Source organism: Nuphar pumila, chromosome 6 (genome assembly GCF_984573655.1).
Source record: "Nuphar pumila chromosome 6, dmNupPumi1.hap1.1, whole genome shotgun sequence".
Lineage (NCBI taxonomy): Eukaryota > Viridiplantae > Streptophyta > Magnoliopsida > Nymphaeales > Nymphaeaceae > Nuphar > Nuphar pumila.
In genome coordinates this window covers 16,779,884-16,804,375 of record NC_143254.1, presented here as the reverse complement: position 1 = coordinate 16,804,375, position 24,492 = coordinate 16,779,884, and the positions used below count along the sequence as shown (strand labels likewise).

The 24,492-nt window shown below is 38.5% G+C and overlaps 1 protein-coding gene across 3 annotated transcripts; it reads right to left on the bottom strand.

The window, feature by feature from the left end:
• Positions 1-8,041: 8,041 nt before the first annotated feature.
• Positions 8,042-24,235, bottom strand: LOC149834131 (Pyridine nucleotide-disulfide oxidoreductase family protein). Of its 3 annotated transcripts, none has more exons than XM_090009988.1 (13): positions 24,075-24,235; positions 23,894-23,998; positions 23,149-23,262; positions 22,873-22,926; positions 22,654-22,770; positions 11,951-12,060; positions 11,774-11,847; positions 11,007-11,068; positions 10,523-10,715; positions 10,310-10,370; positions 9,003-9,070; positions 8,570-8,712; positions 8,042-8,482 (listed from the first exon to the last, which is right to left on the bottom strand). In XM_090009988.1, exons 1-13 carry the CDS (start codon positions 24,198-24,200, stop codon positions 8,252-8,254), a joined length of 1,458 nt encoding a protein of 485 aa, XP_089866114.1. In that variant the 5' UTR covers positions 24,201-24,235; the 3' UTR covers positions 8,042-8,251. The 3 variants fall into 3 exon arrangements, 2 of the variants coding, with proteins under 2 accessions (XP_089866114.1, XP_089866115.1); XR_016432508.1 differs by lacking the exon at positions 8,042-8,482 and adding an exon at positions 9,167-9,244 and having other exon boundaries at positions 8,654-8,712; XM_090009989.1 differs by lacking the exon at positions 24,075-24,235 and having other exon boundaries at positions 23,149-23,275; positions 23,894-23,980.
• Positions 24,236-24,492: the final 257 nt, after the last annotated feature.

The window sequence follows — 24,492 nt, the reverse complement described above, 5'->3', positions numbered from 1 at the left end:
GTATTTTTCTTTGAGACTCATTAATTTTTTGAAGATGTAAGAAACAACAAAAAGTTTTCCTTTCTTCTACAGAGGTTGAGTATAGAGCAATGACTACTACTACTACTGAACTTGTCTGGTTGAAAAGTTTGCTCAAAGATATGGGTGTCCTTTTTCTACTCCTTCAAAGTTGTGTTGCGACAATAAGAGTGCTATTTATATTGATAGCAACCACACCTTCCATGAATGAACAAAGCATATAGAGATGAATTGTCACTATGTTCGAGATGAATTCTTATGAGGTACCATTCAACTACCCTATGTTACTTTCGAGTATCAACTAGCGGACTTTTCCACCAAAGCATTGCCATCGCCCCACTTCTACTTTCTTCTCAGCAAACTCTCAATGATCTCACCGTGTGTTTGAGGGAGGGTGTTAAATTATATTACATATATAGAGAGACACCATACATATATATTATATATATATGTTTATGTGTCTATCTAGACATATATACATTTTGTAATATCTATTAGAGGTAAAATAGTTTTTTCACATGTTTCATGCATATTCATTTGAAATATGTTTTTTCTTTTTCTTTTATTTATTTATTTTTTTACATCATTGGAGGGGCCTACAATATGAACGTTGGAGACCCCTCCAACGGTCATAAATATGAATGTTGGAGGGGCTCCAATGTTCCTATGAGAGCCCCTCCTTGGGTCTCCTCTTGTGTATAAATAAGGAGTTTTGCCACATGTAATCTCCAAGCTTCTTGAAGCCCTTTTGAATAATTTTTTTCATATTTTAGCTCTCTTTCTCATTTTATGTTTTTCAATTGTCCCTTTGTGGCTTATTGTATTCTTGCGTTTGTACATTTTCTTGTCACTTAGTGACATTATCTTTTTTTTTAGTATTTCGTGACATGTTTTACCTGGTCAAATAGGGTCTACTTTGACCCAGGTTAACTTAGACCTGGGTCAAAACAGAAGTAGGTCTGAATTCTTGGGCCAAAACAGGCCCAAGTCTGTTCTGATCTAGCTTAGATTCACACTTGGGGCAGATTTGACCCATGTCGGACTCAAACTTGGTCAAAACAGACCCCAAGTCTAGTCCAGATCTGAGCCAGATTTGATCGAGGTCTGATCCAGACCTGAGTCTGGCATGAGAGAGAGAGAGAGAGAGAGATGTACCTCACTGGAGAGTCTTGTTGCCAGTGAATGCAGGAGAAGGAGAACATGAGAGGAGGAATGCAGTGGAGAAGAGGTCGGGGTGCTTCTTTGCCCTTTTTTTATTTTTTATTTTATGCAAAAATTGGACCAAAATGGAATTGGTCAGTGTTGACCAAGTCTATTTTGAACATTTTTGGCATTGGGTGCAGGTTGACCGCACCCAAGAAACATTGAACACACCCGCAGGGTGCGTCAGGCTATATGAATATTGAAAAGTCCGTATGACATAGGTGAACTCATATTATTGGTATACCTGTGGTATATAAATATTTACTTCACTAAGTTAGACCAACTAGCCAGTATTTCTGTGTCTGTTTCAAGCCACATATTTATGCCTCTGCCCTTGTCTGAAATATCCTTAATGACAAACTATTTATGTTCTTAAAGATGGTAGAGATCTTGTACAAACTTTAAAAATGGGGAAGAAATTTTAATTTTGAGAGAGAGAGAGAGAGAGAGAGATGTACTTTGCCACATCTCTTATCCTTTTGGTCTATAATTTGCCGTTTTCTGAAAGAAATTATCTTGGCAGCAGTTGCTTTTTCTCTTAAAAACTAATATGAATTGGTAGGATTGGCATATCTGGGGTATATAAATATTTAGGCCGACTAGCCAGTATTTGTGCCTAATAGCTTATGCTTTGAAAATACACATCAAATTGCTTGAGCACTTGAATAGTTATTGGACATTTATAGTTTCTGCTACTTTGCAACATTCAGGCACATGAACCTTATTGAGGCAGCTCTAAGAGCAAGATTTGTTTATGGAACCCCCAGCATGAATCGTGCCATCAGTTTTGAGTACATGAATCGCCAGTTGGTGTGGAATGAATTCTCAGTAAGTTTTCTTCTGCTTTCAATATATGACACCTTATCTATTGCAATTGCAAGTAATACAAATACGAGTCACTAGAATACTAGAACTAATGCGTAAATCGAGATTTTCATGGATTTTCTTTTCTTTTCTCCCGAATCTAACAGTACGGATGTGATCTACATGCTTGGTTTTATAAAAACCCACTTTTGAATCATCCAATTTTGATGCATAAACAAGATTTTTTTAAGGTTTTAAAATCAATGGCTCATAATCAAATATTCAAGCATTCAAAAATCACATTTTTCATCGAAAATACATGATTCAACAGTTGATTCCTAGCAAATTCACCATGCCAAGCACATCCACATAGTTGGATTTACAAAAAAAAAGTTGAAAATGCTCATATTTCTAGTTCTCATATTCGAGCGATTCATAAGTACTACCATGAAGGCATGTAAATGATCGTGTGCTGATGGCTTGCCTAATTTTCTGTCTCTCGGATTGTTTTCCCATTGTGTCAAAATTTGCATGAATGGATAAAAAGATATAATTTCTTCTGCAGGAAATGCTGCTTCTTCTTCCCTTCAATAAATCATCCATGAGGAGATATCCCTTTCCCAAAGGATCAACAATCTGGCAGCTCCAGTGATGATACAGCCTGTCCCATTTGTCATAGAAGTCCTATAATTCCATTTGTCAAGCTGCCAGTTACTATCATGAACAGTGAGCCTCGGTTTCAAGTGATTTACATTGATCAATAATGGATATTGGAACGTCTAAAGTTTCGGCAACACCAGAATCAGTATATATATATATATATATATATATATATATATATATATATATATATATATATATATATATATATATATATATATATATATATATATATATGGGAGGATCATAATTCTGCAGAATCCTCAAGGTCTGCCCTCTGACTGCCTGAAATATTTCCGTTCTAATGGCTTCCCTCGATCCAAGTTTTCCTTCAAACACTTTCATTCCTAAGATTCCAAATCTTCCAGATGGCTACTTGGAAGCATACCATCCAGCCCATTTCAATGTTTTCATCCTTTAATCTATTCCAGCTCCATTTTTTCAGCTCTTCATATACATTCCCTGATGGAATGCAATGCTTCTCATACACCCTTACTATTCTAATCCACACACCTTTAATAACCTGACAGTTAAAGAATAGGTGCTCACAGGGTTCCCTTATGCTTTATGACATAAGGGGCATCTACTTACTATACATCGCAAGCTACATTTTGTCACGAGTCATCAACCGATTCATAACAGCAAAATATAACGTTGTGGCCGCTCTCGAATAGTGTTCTTTACACCAAATTAATTTATACAGAGGATATAAGAGCCCCATGGTTGGAATGGTCTGACACACGGCTTTGGCTGAGAACTCACTAGTTGCTGACCATTCAAACTTATCATCCACAGAGGGGTTCCATAGCTGTGTCTCCAGTATCTGACGCACAGTATCATGAAGTTAAATCCTTAAGGTGCTGAATCTGCATTCAGGCCAGACCTCCCTATTCAGAACGTTTGCCACTTTGACATTCATCGATTCCTGGAAACTTTACATTGTATAACTGTGTACAATGGAGATGAGCTGCTTCACGGGATCCATCCACATTTTGATGGATTGTCCATTCCCTAGTTTCCAATGAGCACCCTTATTGCATCAACACCCTTCAAAATACTCCTCCCCTCAAAACCATGAGACTCTGGTTTCTTCACACACATAACCTCTTTGCCCAAATATTTATTTTGGATCAATTGAGTTCAGGGGTTCTCAACCATTCGATGGCTATGAAAGAAGTTAGACACATTATACAAATCCACTCCCACAATATCCCAAAAAGTAAGGAAAAAACTTCCTGGAAATCCATCCGGGTCCGGTGCCCTTTGCCAGTCCAAACTAAACACCACATTTTTCACTTCCTGGTCAGACACCGGAGCCATGATACTGGAATTCTCTTCAAAAGTAACAGGATCAGTAGCCTTTTCGTTTATCCATTGATTGGTTGTGGGTTGTTAGGAGAATAGTTCCTGAAAATACCTCATCTCTTGCTTAGTATCCCTTTGGCTGTGGTCAAAAGATGCATCGGCCTTCTCAAGAGATGATAGAATTTCCTCTGAATCCTGTGTTTCACCAATGCATGGAAATATGTTGTGTTACCATCCCCATCACGAAGCCACTTACATCGAGACTTTTGTGCCAGAAGGATTCCTCCATGGAGGATAAGGTTGAAGCTCGTGCCCCGTATCCACTTAAGCTTGAATGTCCTCTAGCTGCTGAATTACATCTGTAATCTGCTTAGGAAGGTCTCCAATGCTCTCCTTATTCCATTTTACTAGTCGGTTCTTCACTACTGCTAGTTTATTTAACAATCTAATTATCGGACGTCCTCTTAACAGTAGTGATCCATTCCTTTTTTTTAATGTCCCTACGCTCAGTATTATGGGTCCAAAAATCAAAAAAGGAATTTTTTGGCGACTGGCCTTAGACATGCTTATCCTCAATGAGTTGTGATCCGACACTGATTTGGGCAAAAAATCCAATATGGTGTTGGGAAAGGAGGACAAACCACATGATTCATAAAGGTTCGATCAATTTTACTCTCTCAAAATGACCTAGAAGCTTGGCCATTGTGCCAAGTGTAATGCACACTGTCATTAACAATTCCATGAGTCCACAAGTTTCAATGGTCTGGTTGAATTCATGCATCCCGATTGCACACCCAGTTGAACCCCATCTTTCTGAATTACTCCTGGTCTCATTCTAATCTCCAAGAATGGGACAAGGAACTTCAAGATTATGCTCTGCCAATATGTTACACAATGCCCTTCTTTCTACATAGTAATTACAGTCATCGATTGTTCAAACAATTGAAGGAGGTCCACTTTTAATTCCGTTTCCCACATACAAATGATGAGACTGTTGTTGATACATTAATCATCAAATAGTGTTTAACATCCTGCTGCAACTCAGGCATACGATGCTTGGTTATTTTAGTCTCCAGAAGGAAAACCAACTCCACAGATGCACGTTAGAGCTCAGCTGCAATTCTTTTTCAGGCCCCTCACATTCCATGTTGCTACCTCCATTTTGAACTTTAGTAGGGATTTGATTTTCCTCCATGGTGATCTGGCTTTCAACATTCTCTGTTGGCCCAACCTCTAAGCTCTACTCCTTGTATTCTTTTGGAGTTCTCGCCTCCCCTACCTCTTCTCTCTTTTTCCTGGCATGGGTCTCTCTTTCCTCCTGAGTCATGCATTGGATATATCCCTGATAACTAGTCTCCATAAGGAAGATTTCTGTTCCCTAGTTCGACCCCTTGAAGCTACCCTGCGATCCATATACTCCTGCCTGAATGGGTTGGATGGTTGTTGCACACTAGCACACTTGGCAACTAATTCAAAACCATGGGGGTATAGTTGCATTAGTTGTTGCTGAATCCCCTTGTGTTGTTGCTGGTTCAAGTATTAGAAGCTGGGAGGCAGACGCCTTGCTCTACTTCGACGCCTCTCCATCTTTTCCAACTTGTTGAACTTTGAGTTGCCTCTCCTTCTCTACTGGCCCTCCCTCACACTCTAGGCTATGCCAGCCTTTGTCCTAGTAATCTCCATATTCTCAACATCACTCTCTTTTTCTGCCCTTCTTATAGAGCCCCCTAGTTTTTGTAACGAGTCTCATTCTTACCACCAAGCTGACAACCTGGTTGAATCTTAGGGATGGAATTCCTCTTTGAGCCCTTTGGCTTGGACTTACTGGCCTCCTTCACTTGACGAGCATTACCTTGTTCCTTTCTGATACCATCTAAGATTAGAAACCTAGATCCTGCTCCTTGCCGCCCCCTCATGGCTCCACTTGTTCCCCGTGTTGCTCCTCTGCGCCTATTTCTATCAAAACCTGAAACTTGTTTTGTTCTCCGGCACAATGTTGTCAGTATCGGTACCAGCCCTGTATCGTTGGACAACGATTCAGGTGAATCCGGCCGATACCGATACTCAAGTGAAAAGGCCAAAAAAATAATTAAAAAAAACATTACGTGCCAATCAGGATGTGATACGTGTGAATGTCATTAAAATAAAATTAAATAATATCAAAAATAATTTTAAGTATTACCCGATTCAGGGGTGAAGGGTATCGATTTTCTGTTGATACTATACATATCTACCGATACGCACTGATACTGACAACATTGCTCCAGCACTCTTCTTCTATTCTGCCTCTTGGAGACCTTGAGAACCTAGGGGTTTCAATGGCTTGGGTTTGACCCAAAACCGACCCATACCAAACCCTATAGGGTCAGAGTTTTGGTGATAAATAAGAAGGTCCGATTATAATCCCTGTCGAACCCGATGGGTCCAATTAATATATGGAACCGTGTATGGTTTGTGAAAATTCATACCAGACCCAGGTCTCACCCGAGTTCCAACTCAGATTCATAATTTTTCAATGTAAAAAGATAAAAAAATTATATCTTATTTTACCTGGTATGGTCCCAGTTTGGTTCATGTAATCCTTATAAGATCCGGGTATGGTTTCTCTTATGCTGAGTCCAATTGGACCCTAGTCCTCAAATCGGGTTTGGGTTTGATTCCACGTGTCGGAATCAAACTCGAATCCTACTCGAACGCATTCATCTTCTGGTTTAGGAAGTTGCTCCTCCCCAATTTTCAGTATAGGGCATGTTGCCGCACTATGATAAGTTGTTGAAATGACCCACACGATGGGCAAAACTTGATTTTTACCTTCGTATACATCTGTTGAAATGACCTACCATTATCATGGAAGGTATGGCCCGAAGCAAAGAGGGTGCAGTGGCACACTAAAAAGTGTAATGTGATTACACCTGATCTGCCTGTCGCCTACAAAATATCTATATTTTGTAGGCGACAGGCAGATCAGGTGTAATCACATTAACCTCCCCAATGGAAACCCTCCCAAACCTCAATGAAATTTCTTTGGTATTTTTTTCAAAAATTTGACCTTACAGATGTTTTCAGCATGATTGATTTACTCTAAATCAATACTTGGATCATGAATTTTGGATAGGAAAATGGTATTTGAGGCCTTAAAAATTTATGAAAATTGTACACCATTGAATTTGAAACTCATAAAAACCTATCCATGAGTCCAAATCAAATGCTCCAAGAACTAATTCCTATAAAAACAAGCATATAGATCACATATGTACAGTCCAAATTTTGAAAAAAAACACTCAAAATCAAATAACACGTCCATTGAAGAGGTTTGGAAGGTTTTCCACTGGGAAGGTTCTCTCTCTCTCTCTCTCTCTCTCTCTCTCTCTCTATCTATCTATCTATATATATATATATATATATATATATATATATATATAGATAGATAGATAGATAGAGAGAGAGAGAGAGAGAGCTTCAAATATCAAAAGCATACACTGTACTATATTGACTTAAAAACCTGGTTTTATGTTGAAAAAAACATGATTCCAGATGCGATTCCTAACAAACATCTATGATGTTAGATTGAACTGATACAACTTTCAAGTATGATTTCCCAACTAGATTGCAACAGTCAACTGTGGCAAATATACAAGAGAATGCGAAGTACAAACCACCTTTGGTGCGAACTGTGTACGAATTGGGCATTGAACCCGCATAATCCATTTGCTAGGAATTGACACTCGGATCTTATTCGATCAAAAAATCTGATTTTTTGAGTCTTACATTATGCAAAATTTGTGGACCATTGATTTTGGAAGTCTTAAAAAATCCTGCTCATGCGGTGTAATTGGATGATCCAATAATTGGTTTCTGACAAATCCAGTGATGTAAATCACATCTATATGGCCAGATTTTAAAAACAAAAATCAGAAAAGCTGTTGAAAGTGCCCCGTTCGCAGTTTGTAACTAGGTTGTTTCATGCCTGTGGAAAATGCTCTCTTCTCTCATATGTAATGCTGATATTACTAAATTAATGACTCAGGTATTGCTACTACTGTCTCCGGACCCGTTGTGCAGCAAACTCCTCGTTCCAGTGTGTTCGTTGCAATGAACCTGTTCTTGCCATGCAGCGTGCCCGTGTTTAAGCAGATATTAAGCCTCAGTGAATAGCAGGAGAGAAAAATTTGTATTAAAGTTACAGAAAAAAAACGGTAAGTTTCCAGTAAGGTAATTGATCCTAGTCATGTAATAAAAAGTGACAAGCTTGTTTTTGTGATTATGCATTAGCAGCTCTCAGTAATTCTTCCCATGATGTTATCTTCTCTCTGGGCTTGTTCTTCTTGCTGCCTACAGCTTTCTCTATGAAATCTATTCTTTCCCAGTGGTTGAAAGTCACATATCTGATGCCTCTGTCTTGCAATAACTGGACCAGACCTGTTCGTCCCGGTTTCATACCCATGAATTGCAGCAATTGGCCTTGTTCCAGGTCTTCTGAGATGCTATGTACCTGAGATTTCCACAGTGGTACTTTAATCAGCATTCTGAATTTTCCCATACTCAACAGAAAGGTTGACTGGTCTAAGAAGGAACTTACAGTTTCTTCAGAACAGTAGAGGTTTGTGGCAATGATTCCAGTGGGGCCTCTTTTCAACCAACCTGCTACATAAAGACCTTTTTCTTGAACATGGGGTTCTGAGCTGTCTCTTAAAACTCGGCCTCTGATGTTTGGTACTATGCCTATAATAGATGGAAGTGTCAGATGGACGTGACCCAAATGTTTGTAGATGGAGAAGAATTTGAATGATAATCAAAAGCGAAAAAATTCCTTATGGTATAAAACCAACACAAACAAATTCAGGAAACTTGCTTTGTGGTTCTTCCCGAGACTGTGGTAAATTGTTGGTGGCATTCTTGGTGATTTTATGAAAGCAAGATTGAACTTTGAAAAAGCAGAAGCAACGGAAAATCATCCGAATTGATACACTAAAGGACTTACGAAAATAAGCTGGAGATCTGAATATGCTAACCTTTGTGATTATCAAAAGGCAGTCCATCAACTGGAAGAGACTTGTAACCGACACTCTTCAACACCAACCTAAATGTAGCAGCAGGGTAGACAACAATTCAAGCATTAGATCTGCCGATACCTAAATCAAATTCATAGCCTAACGGGGAAGCAAAAAATGTTAACCATTTAGTCATTCATATGTCGCAGTTGTGGACACCATGGTGGCTCACCAACCTAGTATTATATCACATGGAACCAACCCTGCATGGAAATAGAAAGAGTTTCATGGGGTATGCTGGAATGCCAATGCTTACCTATGGTTGATCACATATATCAGAGTCTAAGCACAAGTTTCCTTAAATGATCACATAATTGAGAAGATGTGGCATCTAATTTGATATTATTGTCACCAATGATGTATAGTGGGAAGAAATTTTGCGAGCTGTTCATCATGAGGTGTGCATGCCAATGCTTAACTAGGTTCATCAAGTGATCAGAGCCTAACCACAGGTTTTGTTAGTAGAGCGCATACTTGAGAAGACCACATGTAATTAGCTATGTCACAAAGACACGTGGACACGAGGGAGCGAAAGACGCGTTCAACTTGTAAGTTCGAAAGCATTTTGGGAAATAGGACACAATTTTTTTTTAAAATTTAATCAATAAAAGCTCTTTTTAGATGTTTTAACGATAAAAAATGTATTTTTATTGAAATAAAACCTTGAAACATTAAAAATAACACAATAATATAAAAATATTATCTGTATGTGTCAATGTCCATGTCCACATGTCTGCACGACACGCCACCAAAATGGTATGTCCCTGTGACATAGATAATTTGAAATTAAGACTAGTGAGCAGATTGCGTAGTGGGAATAACATCTGTTCATCCATTCCCTCATTTCAAATTAACTTAGAGAAAACGTCAGTGCCGGTTTATTCGTGAACAAGCTACCAAAACTCAAGTCTGTGAACCATCTGAGAAGCGCATAACGTAAATTTATCTTATACCAAGAAAATGGAACAGACATCATATTTGCTTATCATTCTTGTCATCCATCTGTTCTGATGTTGGGTTAACTTGGAGGCTTCAAAGTTGGGCCAGAAGTATCAAAGGATAAATAAACCACATCAACAAAAAAACAAAAAGTAGAATTCCGTTGTTTGGTAAGATACGTGCTTGTCAGTATTTTCAACAGTTTTTGGTATACTTTTGGTTGAGGTGTAAGAATGTTAATATAAGGAAAAGAAAAATTGCTTGATATCACTTTTCAATATTAGAAATGGCCACAATATCTGATGGTTTCTGGCTACCTGAATACTTACCCAGTTTGAAGGTCTTCAAATTGCCCGGTACCAAATGCAGACTGTCTACTAGCTCCATTTTCTGCGATACAAGATGCATGGTACCAACAGCATTTAGTGAACAGAATGTGAACATTCTATAATATATCTCAGAACAATGTTTCATTCCTACAACCAAATAAAAGGCAGATCCCTTCCTCAACACAGTTCCTTAAGCTATTATACACAGCAAACCTCTCAAAGCTGTCTTCTCCAAGCGTAGCCCATAGATTCTGCTTCCTGTATCAGATTGTAAGAATCTGTCTGGCTTCCTGAAGAAAACAAAGTGAAGCTCACGCTGACAGGAGATGATATTTGAATGTTGGAAGGCTCCTTTACGGAATAGTTCATACACTCTTTTCTGAATCCTACTGTTTTTGAGCTCTTCCTGTAAATAACCACACCATGCACTATGTATAATAAGCAGTGGTTATCAACAGACGAGTCAAAGAAAAGAACCACACAGTTGGTCATGTGCATGATCAAAGGCGCACATTTTTTTTTTTGCTCAAAGGCGCCTTTAGCGGTGAAAAAGACCACTGCTAAAGCCTTTACGAGCAGACACACGGTGTGCAGTGGTTCATTCAATGGAGTAACGCCGTCCAACGTTACTCCCGTCCCTACACACACACCATAAAATTCCATGAATTGCTCAACTGCATGTTAACAGACATTATACCTCATCCAGATGTGACAGCATTAGATCGGCTTCCTGTATGTGTACATGCAAATTCCTGATTCCTATAAGGGAAAATAAAGTGGTTCATTTAGAAGGAAATGTGAATGACATGATACCCACAATCAACAGATAGGTCAATGCTCAAAATCATAAATGGACATGAGGCCTATATCTGGATTATATGGGACGCTAATCATAATGACCAAACATAAAAGAAAATAATCCATGCTTCTGTGGCCCTTATACATTACTCCTTTTTAATTCCTAAAGGTGGGTGACCCACTTTGGGAACGAAAAACTTTCTTTCATTTTATAGAAAATTATGCATGTCATCTAACAAGAGAACCTTTCTGCAATGAACATATGAGAAAACCTTCTTTGTGTTTGCCCAAGATCTCCAATCCACTCTGGAAAAGAGAAATTATCTTCCATTTTACAGAAAAGTGTACATGTGCATAGGGTGGTTAGCCAGCACGCCATCAGAATCCATTACCTATTGTCAGCAAAGATTGCTTATTGTGATTTTCTATGCAAAATCTGGTTTCTTTTTCATTTCCAATAAAGAAAGGTGGTATATTGGCATTATGGTTATCATGTACAAGACACTACTTTTGACTTTACAATTTAGGAGGTTGAAATAATCATCTAAAATAAGAACCTAGGAATGTGAAAACAGTTATTCTGTCTTTGTTGCGCTAAAAAAAATCCATGAGAGAGAAAAACAAGGTTCAAGTCTACAAATTACTTCTAAAAATGCACATACTGACCCAGAATTTCACGTAGCTCCTTTGCAGTACAAGCAGCCTGTGCTGGCCCACGTCTCCCAACCAAATATAATTTCCTACAGAAGGCAAAAAGGAGAACAATGTGTTGAATGGATCCAACTGCTCAACTCTCAAAAATGTTCCACCTATAAGTATTTATCAATTTGGCATGGACGTTACCTTATAGAACTCTCTTGCAAAGCAACCAAAGCATGTTCTGCAATATCTGTAGTTGATAACTCGGCCACATCTCGCAAAAGAATACGGGCAACATCCAAAGCCACATTACCCTAAGATCATCACGACTGCAATTGGTTAGCAGGATTTACAATTTTATAGCACTCAACATTTCTAACACACACACACACACACACACACACACACACATATATATATATATATATATATATATATATATATATATATGTGTTGATTAAACCCTATATATATGATATATATACATTCTGTCGTAGAAAACATGCTTGGATCATGTGATTGTGATGCACTAGTATGCTTCTTAAGATCTTCAAAAATCAACAGCCTACAATATGCCAAAATTTTATAACTTAGAAAATCGCATTTTCACATCCAGAAAACATGATCCAAGGCATGATTCCTATCAAATAAAATTTGTTGAATTCATCTAATGAGGCCAAATTCTGAAGATGCAGCCTACACCCATGGTTTCTAATAGGTGGGTGTAGGTTCTCCTAGAGCACCGTAGCATTACTATATATATATATATATATATATATAGAGAGAGAGAGAGAGAGAGAGATGAAAACCTACCAGATAGAAAACATACCAACCCTACCCACTAAGAAAATTTTCGGTGTTTTTTCAAAATTCTGACCTTACAGATGTGTTCAGCATGATTGATTTACTAGAATTTGACACTTGGATCATGCATTTTGGATGAAAAAAATGGTATTTGAAGCCTAAAAAATTTATGAAAAATGTAGACTTTTGATTTTTTAACCTTATAAAAACCTATCCATGCAGTGGAATCAAACGATCCAAGTGTCAATTTCTATTAAATCAATCATGCTAAACACATCTGCAGGTCAGAATTTCGAAAAAACACCAAAAATTGATGGTCCCAAGCAATTGGGTAGCTTCCCACTATATATATATATATATATATATATATATATATATATATATATATATAGAGAGAGAGAGAGAGAGAGAGATCATTTTTTAAGCAGTAGAACTGCATGGTTAGCATGAAGCTCTACTACTACTGACCATCCATCTCAGCATTTCTCGAGATGAACACTACATCCATCTTGAAAAATGCCAAGATGGATGGCTGTTAGGCAGGTCACAGCATGCCCACCATGCAACGGCACTGCATATAATGCAGAATCTCTCTCTATATATATAGAGAGAGAGAGGGTGGTATCTGCTAACCGCTAACAGGCCCGCTAATCAGGTTTTTGAAGGGTTTCTTCTTCCATGTTTTTTTCAAATCTAACTATACAGATTTATTCTACATGGTTAATTTACTAGGGAACAACAATTGGATCATGTTTTTTCGATAAAAAACATGATCCACCCCCGCCATTATTGATAGCTTTGTTATGATCATTTTTCTTAAGAAAAGATGGTTTTAACTTTCAAGTCTTGAATATTTATGAAAATCTTAGACCATCATTTTTAAACCTTATAAAAACCTACCTGTAACTCCGCCTGTGTATAACTGTTTAGTTATACACTGCCGGTCCCAAGCCCGGATAAAGGAGGAGGGTTGCGGTAGGCCAGTGACAGCCAGCATAAAAACTTAGTCATACCCTATGAATATGAACCAATTTGAAAATTTCGTTAAGGCATTCCTTACTGAGCAACGCGTTGTACTCTATAGGCCCGGAGGCAGTGATAAATGGGCAAGGGTTGCTAGGTCATCGCCCAGAAGCGACGCGTCACATCGGCGCCCGGGTGTAGTGTCAAATAGGCAAGGGTTTCCTCACTTTGTTGGACGGGTGGAGGTAAAAAGTTAGTCCAAGACCATAAAATTAGGTTAGCCACTTGGAACATAGGGACTTTAACAGGTAAGTTAGTAGAGTTAGTAGATGTTATGTGTAGGAGAAAGATTGATATTTTATGTCTACAAGAGACCAAATGGGTAGGTGAGAAAGCAAAAATGATAGAACCTTGGAGATATAAGATTTGGTATATAAGAATAAATAGGAATAAGAATGGAGTAGGGATTGTTATGAGTCGTGAGTTTATAGATAATGTAGTTGAGGTTCATAGGAAGGGTGATAGGATTTTACTTATTAAATTAGTATTAGGTATGGATATTATTAGTGTTTATGCACCTCAAGTAGGTTTAGATGATTTCATTAAGCGTCAATTTTGGGAAGATTTAGATGAAGTAGTACAAGGGATATCTTATGGAGAAAAGTTTTTCATTGGCGGTGACCTTAATGGACATGTAGGCATTAGTAGGGATGGATTTGAGAGTATCCATGGAGGCTATGGTGCAGGAGAAAGAAACGAAAGTGGAGAAAGGATTTTAGATTTTGGTTTGTCCTATGATATGATCTTAGCAAAGACTTGGTTTAGGAAGATGGAGTCTCACCTAGTAACATTTAAAAGTGGGGTTAATACGAGTCAGATAGATTTTTTCCTACTTAGAAAGAGAGATAGGGGTTGTTGCATCGATTATAAGGTTATACCGGGAGAAAGTGTAGCTAGACAACATAGAGTCTTAATTTTAGATCTTAGAATTAGACAATGCCGCAAAAGGGATAGACATAGGATAGATCCTAGAATTAAGTGGTGAGCACTGAAAGGAGCTAAACAAAGAATGTTTGTAGAGCAAGTAGTTAAGGAAGCTGATTGGTGTCTCGAGGAGGATTCAGAATCAATGTGGAATAAGGTAGCGGGTGGCATGAGAAAGGTGGTTAAGGAGGTATTGGGTGAGTCTAAAGGCGGTGCACCGTTAGGTAAGGATACATCATGGTGGAAGGAGGATGTCAAATTAGCTATTAAGGTTAAAAGAGTGTTATAGAAATCTAAGTAAGAGTCGTGATAATGAGAATTTGAAGAAGTATATGATAGCAAAGAAGGAAGCTAAAAAAGTAGTTTGAAACGCGAGGGATAAGGTATATAAGGAGGTTTATAACAAGTTGGATACCAAAGAAGGCGAGAAGGATATTTATAGGCTTGCAAAGATGAGAGATAGAAAATCGAGGGATCTGGGTATGGTTAGATGTATCAAAGATGAAATGCAAAGGGTTTTAGTCAAAGATGAAGAGATTAAGGAGAGATGGAAAGATTATTTTGGTAAGCTATTTAATGGAAGTCATGTTGAAGATCTTGGGACTTCTTCATTCCTTTTCATGAGATGAATCGTGACTTCATGCGCAAGATTCAAAAGAAAGAAATTGCAGAGACTTTGAAGAAAATGAAATCAAGAAGGGTAGTTGGCCCAGATGGTATACCTATCAAGGCTTGGAAATGCTTGGGAGAGAAATGTTTAGAATGGATGACAAATCTTTTTAACAAGATTTGGGGGACAAATAAGATGCCTAATGAGTGGAGGAAGAGCACTTTGGTGCCTCTATATAAGAATAAGGGTGATATACAAGATTGCACAAACTATCGTGGTATAAAACTCATGAGCCATACTATGAAACTTTGGGAGAGGGTGATTGAGTCTAGGTTGAGGAAGGTTGTCATGATATCGGATAATCAATTTGGTTTTATGCCTGAAAGATCAACTATGAAAGCTATACATCTTCTTAGACAACTTATTGAGAGATATAGAGAGAGGAACAAAGATTTGCATATGGTTTTTATTGATTTGGAGAAGGCATATGATAGAGTACCTAGAGACGTTCTCTGGTGGACAATGATGAAAAAAGGTATTTCTCTCAAGTACATTAGTATAATTAAAGATATGTATGAAAGAGTAGTAACCAATGTCCGCACTTGTGGAGGGGTGACAACCAATTTTCCTATAACGGTTGGGTTACATCAACGATCTGCTTTAAGCCCTTTCCTATTTGCTATAGTGATGGATGAGCTTACGAGATCAATTCAAGAAAATGTGTCGTGGTATATGTTGTTTGCTGATGATATTGTTTTGATTGATGAGTCTAAAACTGAGGTTAATGCTAAGTTAGAATTATGGAGACAGACATTGGAAGCAATAGGTTTTAAGTTGAGTAAGAGTAAGACAGAATATATGGAATGTCGGTTTAGTAAGCAACGAAGTAGTGATGGGAGTGTAGTGAAGCTTGGTGAGCAAGAAATACCGGTGGATGATTTGGGATCTATCATTCAAAAGTATGGAAAAATTGATGGAGATGTAAATCATAGGATAAAGGTTGGGTGGATGAAATGGAAAAGTGCAACTGGAGTGTTGTGCGATCGTAGAATATCATTGCGGTTGAAGGAAAAGTTTTATAGGATGACTATTAGGCCCACTTTACTATATGGTACGGAATGTTGGGCTGCCAATAGACATCATATTCAAAAAATGAGTGTAGCTGAGATGCGTATGCTTAGATGGATGTGTGGAAATACAATAAAAGATAAGATTTGCAACGAGGAGATACGTAAGAAGGTAAGCATTGCACCTATTGAAAATAAGATGAGAGAGAATCATTTACGGTGGTTTGGACATATTCGACGAAGGCCTAATGATGCTCCAGTTAGAAGGATGAAGAAATGGGAAAATATATTAGTTAAAAGAGGTCGGGGTAGGCCTAGGAAGACATGGATGGAGATGATAGGAAAGGATAGGAATGCTTTGAACCTCACCGAGGACATGGCATTGGATAAAAATGATTGGAGGAGAAGGATTCATGTGAAAGACACATAATGATTTTCTTTTTTGGTTCATATCGCCGACCCCAATTGTTTTGGGATGAAGGCGTAGTTGTTGTTGTATAAAAACCAATCTGTGCATCAAAATCTGATGATCCAAGAGAGAGAAAATCAAGTGATCTGTCAAATAACTTTAAGAAAGTGATTTGACATCTTCACCGTCCATTGCTTCATCCCACAAGGACCTCATGGTCATTGGCATACATCTCATAAAATCAAGCATGTAGAACACATGTATGGTCAGATTTAAGGAAAACATGAAAAAACCCAGTTAGCTAGAAAAGTTGTTAGCAGCTACCACCTTCTCTCTCTCTCTCTCTCTCTCTCTCTCTCTCTCTCTCTCTCTCTCTCTCTCTCTCTCTCTCTCTCTATATATATATATATATATATATATATATATATATATATATATACACCTGAAAAATCCGATGCTAATCAAATTAATTTGTGCTGCTGATCACGCGTGTGCAATCAGCAGCGCTTTTTAGCGCATTCACGTTATTTAGTGGCAGTCAGGAACCACTAAAGGGATGTGCGGCACACAGCCACGAGTCCGACGATACACTCTTTCGTGTATGTGTGTGTGTGTGAAATCTACATGCTTGGTTTTATAGGGACCAGCTCTTGAATCATCTAATTACGATGCAATAGCAGGATTTTCAAGGCTTGAAAATCAATGGCTTAGAGTTTTCATAAGCATTCAAGCACCCAAAAATCTTTTTTTTTGTTGAAAATACATTATACAACAGTTGATTCCTAGCAAGTTCACCATGTCGTACACATCTGCATGGTTGGATTTGCAATAAAAGTGATGGAAATACCCAGTTCACATGGTAGTTGTCATATTTTAACACCCCTATATATATATGTGTTGTTAAAAGCGTGCCTCTAGGCTGCCTTTGGTGCCTCAAGGCATATAGAAAAAGCATAAATGCTATGCGGCGTGCACCTCATATGCTATGAGGCGCGCCTCAGGTCTCTTCCCCTCCTTTTCTCACACTTTCTGCAGATCACGTCAGTTTATTAGCAGATTTATCAAGGCTGAGGTATGTGCCTCATTGATGTTGGGTCAAATGGGGGCTTTGGGTCAAAGCCCCCATTTGACCCAAATTAGTGGAGGCGCCGATTAGGTCTCTCTCTCTCTCTCTCTCTCTCTCTCTCTCTCTTTGCCGAAAGGAGGAGGAATTCTCGTCTCTCTCTATTATTATTCTTCCTTTATTCTTCTTGAACAATCGGGCCTATTAATCAAAAAATTACTTTGTTCTTATTAATTAATTAATTCTATTGATTTGTTGTTTATTTGTGTTTTATATGAGTGGCATGTTATTTGTATTATGCTGTCACATGGGTGCGGGTGCGGGTGCGGGGATTCGGCACTTCCAAAAAACCCGGGTGCGGGGGTGCGGCAGGGGCAAAAATTAAAAAAAAAAATTATATATATATATATATATATATATATATATATATATATATAATTTTGAAGTTTTAACAGTTTAACATTTAACAGTAAACATTGTCATAAACTCATAATATGATTCATCATGCATGCAGTATATCAACCTAAATATCAAATTATCAATCAAATAAGTAAAGCAATTACATAAATCGACCTAAATATCAATCAAATAAGTATTGCATAAAAGAACTAAATTACATACCAAAGTATATCCTGATGAAGTAATGGATGCTAATAATTTTCTTCTTCATCATCAAATGCATCATTAGAAGGAATACTGGGCTCAGCTAAATCCATGTTTGTTACGTTGAATTCATGTTCTCCCTCGAAGTCACGCTCTTCTGGGTTTACATCCCAAAATTTGGATGTTCCTTATTTGCATTATAAACCCAATTTGAAAATGATAAATACAATACAAGTATATTTAAATGAAAACTAAGAAATAATCAAATAACTAAGAGAGCAAATTAGTACATGTATTCATCATTGCTTCGCGAAAGTAATCGAAGATTTGAATGAACATATACTAAATCCTCTGCACGCTTGCTGGTGAGTTTATTTCTCTTCATGTTGTGGATTTGAGAATATGTGCTCCAATTTCTTTCACAACAAGATGAACTAGCAGGCTGCAATAGCAATCTTAATGCAAGACGTTGCAGAAGAGGTGTTTCTGATCCAAATGTTGACCACCATGTGATAGGATCTATATTATCTTCTTCTCTCGCGAATAATGTCGGTGCATATAATCTCGAAGATGAAAATTTTTCAAACTCTTGTGTGACTTGATGTAGAAGATATGCTTCTGAAAAAAGTCTTGTCATACACATATTTCTATGTCTTGATAGCTCTGGGTCTAAATTTGGAGGGACATGACCAATACCATCAGCCCGCCACTTATTTGCATAATATTTTGGATTAAGAGAATGTGTCATGCAATGCAAAGGAGTGTTGCTCTTATCCCATCTTCTGACTAAAATTGAATGAATATGATTAAAAAAATCTGAATCATCCAATGCAGGATTTTTTTCTTCATGCATGAAAACTATAGCTTGTATTTTTTCAATCATATTATCCCACATTTCATAAACTCTGTGAAGCATGGGCTCATCTTTATCAACTTCTCTTAACATTTCCCAAATAGGTTGCGTAAATTGAAGGAAGTATACCACTCTGTCACAAAACTCATCATCAAGAATGAATTTCTTAATTTCTTGAGCCTTCATATCATCATCAACACGATAGAATGTCCAATTTTCATCAGTCACCATGTTAATCAAAGCATTCTTCACTCTTTTAATCCTCTTCATCATCACAATGATGGACACAAAACGTGTTTCAGCGACCTTCAACAATTTCAAATCAGAATGCCTATTAAATATAGCATTAGCACGATGGTGGTTAACAACAAAATTCCTAATGCTTTTGACATTTCTTTCTAAATCTTCAATCCATGAACATAAAGCATATGCTTGTGAATTTTCTTCTTCTTTGGGGTTGCATATGCTCTTTAGGGCTAGATTTAAGCTGTGTGCTACACAGGAAGTCCAAAAAATATGAGGGTACTCACTTTCCAAACTCAACGCTGCACTTTTACAAACCGGAGCGTTATCTGTAATGTTTTGTACCACTTTCTGATCACCCACTTCTTTTATCACTTCTATAAACAATCCCTTCAAATACTCTACATTTTTATATTTTCCAGATGCATCAACTACTTTCAAGAATATTGGGCCACTAAGCGAACAAGCAATGAAATTGATTAATGGACGCCTTTGAATATCTGTCCATCCGTCAGACACAATGGAAACTCCATTTTGCTCCCATGAATATTTTTTAATTTCTAGCAACCTCTCCACGTTTGCCCTCTCTTCTGCAAGAAGTGTGGTTCGTATTTTTTCTGAACTTGGAGGCACATAACCACTCAAATTACAATTTGCCAAGGATGTTACTAAATCCTTCCAATAAGGATTTCTAGCCGCATTAAATGGGAGTGAACCAGAATAAAAATACCTCCCAACTTTTCTATCCAATTCTTCTCTTCCATATGTATTGAATGCTGCTTGTATCGTTCCTCTACCTCCTAGATTGACTTTTCTTTTTTTTCAGCATCTTCTTGGTGGCTTGCAAATGGCACACTGAGTGCAGAAGAATCGACCATTGCATTTCTCTTCTCATATTCTTCTTGTATTTTCTTGTATTGCCTTCGCATTGCCTCATCAACTTTTCTGCAAGCTGAAATGCCATGTCCTGGTATCTTCAACAAATGAGCCTTCACTCTTGTGTAAGACCCAACAAAATCTTTTTCGCAGAGCTTGCATCGAAATCTTTTGTTTCCACCACCTCCTTCTCCAGTTTTTGCAAGTTTATCTACATGTATCCATAGTAGCCCCACATCATCAATCCCACTGCAACTATCAGCAAAACTAGCAGCAGAACTCACATGTTGGGATGAGGATGACGCAAGTCCTTTCCCTTTATCCGTCATTTTTATCCTGAAAACACAAAAAAAAATACATTACAATTTTCAAATCAATTCGAAAACACAGGGAGAAGGGGGGGCTCAGCCCCTCCCCTGCCAACCCAACAAGAGAGCGAGAGCGAGGGGGGCTCGGCCCCTCCCCTGTCGACCCAACAAAAAAAAAACAGATGGGGGAGGGGGCCCCTGTCGACCCAAAGAAAAAAAACAGATGGGGCTCGGCCCCTCCCCTGTCGACCCAAAAAAAAAAAAAAAACAGATGGGGGACCTCCCCTGTCAACCCAAAGAAAAAAACAGATGGGGGAGGGGCTCGGCCCCTCCCCTGTCGACCCAAATAAAAAAACATATGGGGGAGGGGCTCGGCCCCTCCCCTGTCGACCCAAAAAAAAAAAAAAACAGATGGGGGAGAGGCTCGGCCCCTCCCCTGTCGACCCAAAGAAAAAAACACATGGAGGAGGGGCTCGGCCCCTCCCCTGTCGACCCAAAAAAAAAATAGATGGGGGAGGGGCTCGACCCCTCCCCTGTCGACCCAAAGAAAAAAACATATGGGGGAGGGGCTCGGCCCCTCCCCTGTCGACCCAAAAAAAAAAAACAGATGGGGGAGGGGCTCGGCCCCTCCCCTGTCGACCCAAAAAAGAAAAACATAAAAGGGAGGGGCTCGGCCCCTCCCCTGTCGACCCAATCGACCCAAAAAAAAGAGGTAGATGGGGGAGGGGCTCGGCCCCTCCTGTGCCGAAAAATGAGGGAGCAGGGGAGGCTCAGCCCCTCCCCTGCCGACCCAACAAGAGACCGAGAGGGGGGGGGGGGGGTGCTCGGCCCCTCCCCAGCCGACCCAAGAAGAGAGTGAGAGACATACCTGCGAAAGGAGAGGAGGAGTCTGGGAGGCGGAGCTGGGGGCGGCGACGCTGGGGGCGGCAGAGCTGGGGCGGCGATGGGAGAGCTCGAGCTCAGGGGGAGAGAGAGGAGAGATTAGGGCAAAAAAAAAATTTTGCCCTAATCCTCCTCCTTTTCATCGGGGGGAATTTTTTTTTCGCCCAAAAATGTGGACAAAAATGACCCTGGGTGCGTTGACCGCACCCAGGGTCGTGTTGACCGCACCCAATGCCGCACCCGCACGCGATCCCGCATCGCGTCGCGTCGACGCGGGTGCGGCATCTGTTTTGCCGAGTCCCTGTGACATAGGTATTATGTAATTGTGTTTACTATGTATAACTATGCGTGGTGTAAAGCATTATGTTATCCTTTATAAAATAGAGTGGTTCTTGCTAGTTATTGTGATTTTCTTGAAGATTATTTATTAAAATATTCAATTATTTATTAATAGTACATAAATGATGCATCTTTATTTTATTTGGCCAATTTTTTAATATTTTTTGTGAAGCTTATGCCTTATGCCTCACTTCATGAGTGGGTCTTATGCCTCGCTATGCCTCAACGCTATTCACAACGTTGATATATATATATATATATTAAATGCAACAAGAAAATCCTATTTAGAATTAGAGCTGGTAAACAAGCTTTATGAGACAAAATTGAAATGTTCAAGCTTGGCTCATTCTTGTGGCGAGCCAAGCTGAGTTCGAGTTCATAATCAGCTCAAGTTAAACGAGCCGAGTTTGAGCTGGCTTGTTTATAGAAAAAATCACACTATCTTTTAGCTGGAAAAAATAGGAATACTAAAAGATATATGTAAAATATACACAAAATATATTTCTTACTGCCTAACGACTTTATACGAGTTGAGCCAAGCCGAGTACATATTCTTCGTGTTCAGCTTGCTGAGACTATTTTATGAGTTCAAACGAGCTCTTTATGAGCCAAGCCACGAGCGGCTCAGCTTGTTTCCCAACCCTACTTAGAATGGTTCACCAATTTAATGATGCATGAGTCTGAGAGTTACAACTTGAGAATATATATTCTGTAGAAACTATTGATTTAACATAAAAAGACTAGAGTACTGATCATCTTGTTCAGAAAAAACATAGAAAAAAACATAAATTTTCACATCACACAAAACAAGCAGAAGACTTTCCTTCTCAAAATAATTTCATGAAATCTAAATCATACTGTTTAAAGCAAAAGAAAAAAGAAAAGATTAAAATAATAAAATACCTGGCCAAGCACAACTGCTGTATCAGTTGTCCTCAAGTCAGGTGAAAGGTTGCTGCAGTCAGGGTGCCCATTGTACCACCAAACAAATTCTCTAGCTGAGTGTATCCCAGCCAAATCCTAGAAAAGAAATTTCTAAGCAAAAATATATCCATGACCCATGTCTATGCTTTGACAGATTTTATTTATAAAATGCACTCGTTTAAATTTGTGGAAACATACTTCACCCGGAACACCCAGGACTCTGTCGCTTTCAGCACCATATGCAAGCACCACCTGTACACATTGTCTGGATGTCAAGCAACATTCTCAATGATAAAAACTCTGTTTTAAATTATGAAATTAAATAGAGGAAGCACCATTCTTCAAAGATCCAACTCAAATATGGATGACAATTTGCCCGTCAGTGCAAAATTTCACTGAAGTGTTGCATCCATTTATACAGGTTCGATATCAGTTTAAGCATTCAAACAAGTGTCTAAAACAAGGTCAGATTACCACATGGTACATCTCCCGTAGTTCAGAGAGTGAAACACTAGTGCCGAGTGTCACGTTTCCAAAGAAAGAACATTGTTCAGCCGCAGCAACACGTGAAAACTGGTTGATGACAATCTGTCACAATATTCTGATAAAACTAAGTTTAATTAAGCATCCACCGTAAATAGTTTCAAATTCAGCATCATCCCACTCAACAACATTCACAAAAGAGACTCGATTACTAAATTCAGTATGGTGATGTCCAGAACATAATAGGAATTTGACTACCAACCAAAAATTTCAAAATAACGAAACATGATCATCGAAGTAACAATAACTTGTGATTCCATAAGACAGAAGAAAACCATGGTCATAAACTTCTTTAACCAATGATCATTTATCTGAACAACTACCATTACTTTCATGCCCAACAGAAAACACGATCAATCCTTTATTTCTATTTCAACAACAGACCATGAAAAAAATCCAAGGAAAGAAGCATTCAGACTTGCTCAAATGCAGAATAATTTCCATGACTAGTGCCAACAAATCACACCATTCCAGTTTTCCCAAATTCCAAGTTTGGTATTAGATCAATTAATGACAAAATCTCCACAATCTTGAGCAATGTGTACATCATTTTAGACAACAAATTGCAGGCACAAATTCTTGGGAATTCTGAATATCTAAAACTCTCGTCGAACTAAGAAACTTAAAATTAAACTCCATATTTTAGGTTCGCTTTTTGCATCTCAGATTTCCTTACCTTCGTTTCAGGATGATCCGGTGCAACTCCCGAACGAACAAGCCCGAATGGCGTTGGTAATCGATCGATGATATCTATTTCTACTCCTCTGTGTGATTTTAACATCTAAGTAGAAGAAAAATAAGAAATAATCGAAACCCTAATTCCAAAGATCATGAGAAGCGAAGATGCCTTTATTTACCTTCTCTGCGGTGTAAAACCCCGCTGGTCCGCTCCCGACGATGCAGACGTGCAATGGATGAGAGGAAGAAGAAGAGGTGCAGATGTTTCTGGTTCTCCATGCCCTTCTTGCTAATCCGAGTGCCATTCCTGCGTTTCCACCTTTCCCCTGCCTAGTTACAATGCGCCAAGAAATGGGCAGCCTGCACAACTCTCCCCCCTAGGTATTTGATAATACTGAATCACTCCTTCTTTTCATTATAACAAGTGGGATGCAAATATTGATAATTGTTTTTCTTGAGCACACAAAAATGTATCATGGTTGAATTAGCTACTTGTTTTTTTCTATCATTTGATTGCCTACTTCATACAGATCTAGGGGCTTATCTGTAAATTATTTAATTTGAAACAGCTTCTGTACTTTAAATATGTGAGTTTGG

Excerpts from the sequence above, each read along its gene's own strand:
- LOC149834131 (XM_090009988.1), bottom strand. The coding sequence starts at position 24,200 with ATGGCACTCGGATTAGCAAGAAGGGCATGGAGAACCAGAAACATCTGC. Across the intron at positions 9,071-10,309 it reads TTTGAAGACCTTCAAACTGG|GTTGGTGTTGAAGAGTGTCG; the intron begins GTAAGTATTCAG and ends TGCTACATTTAG. Across the intron at positions 8,483-8,569 it reads TCTACTGTTCTGAAGAAACT|GTACATAGCATCTCAGAAGA; the intron begins GTAAGTTCCTTC and ends TGGAAATCTCAG.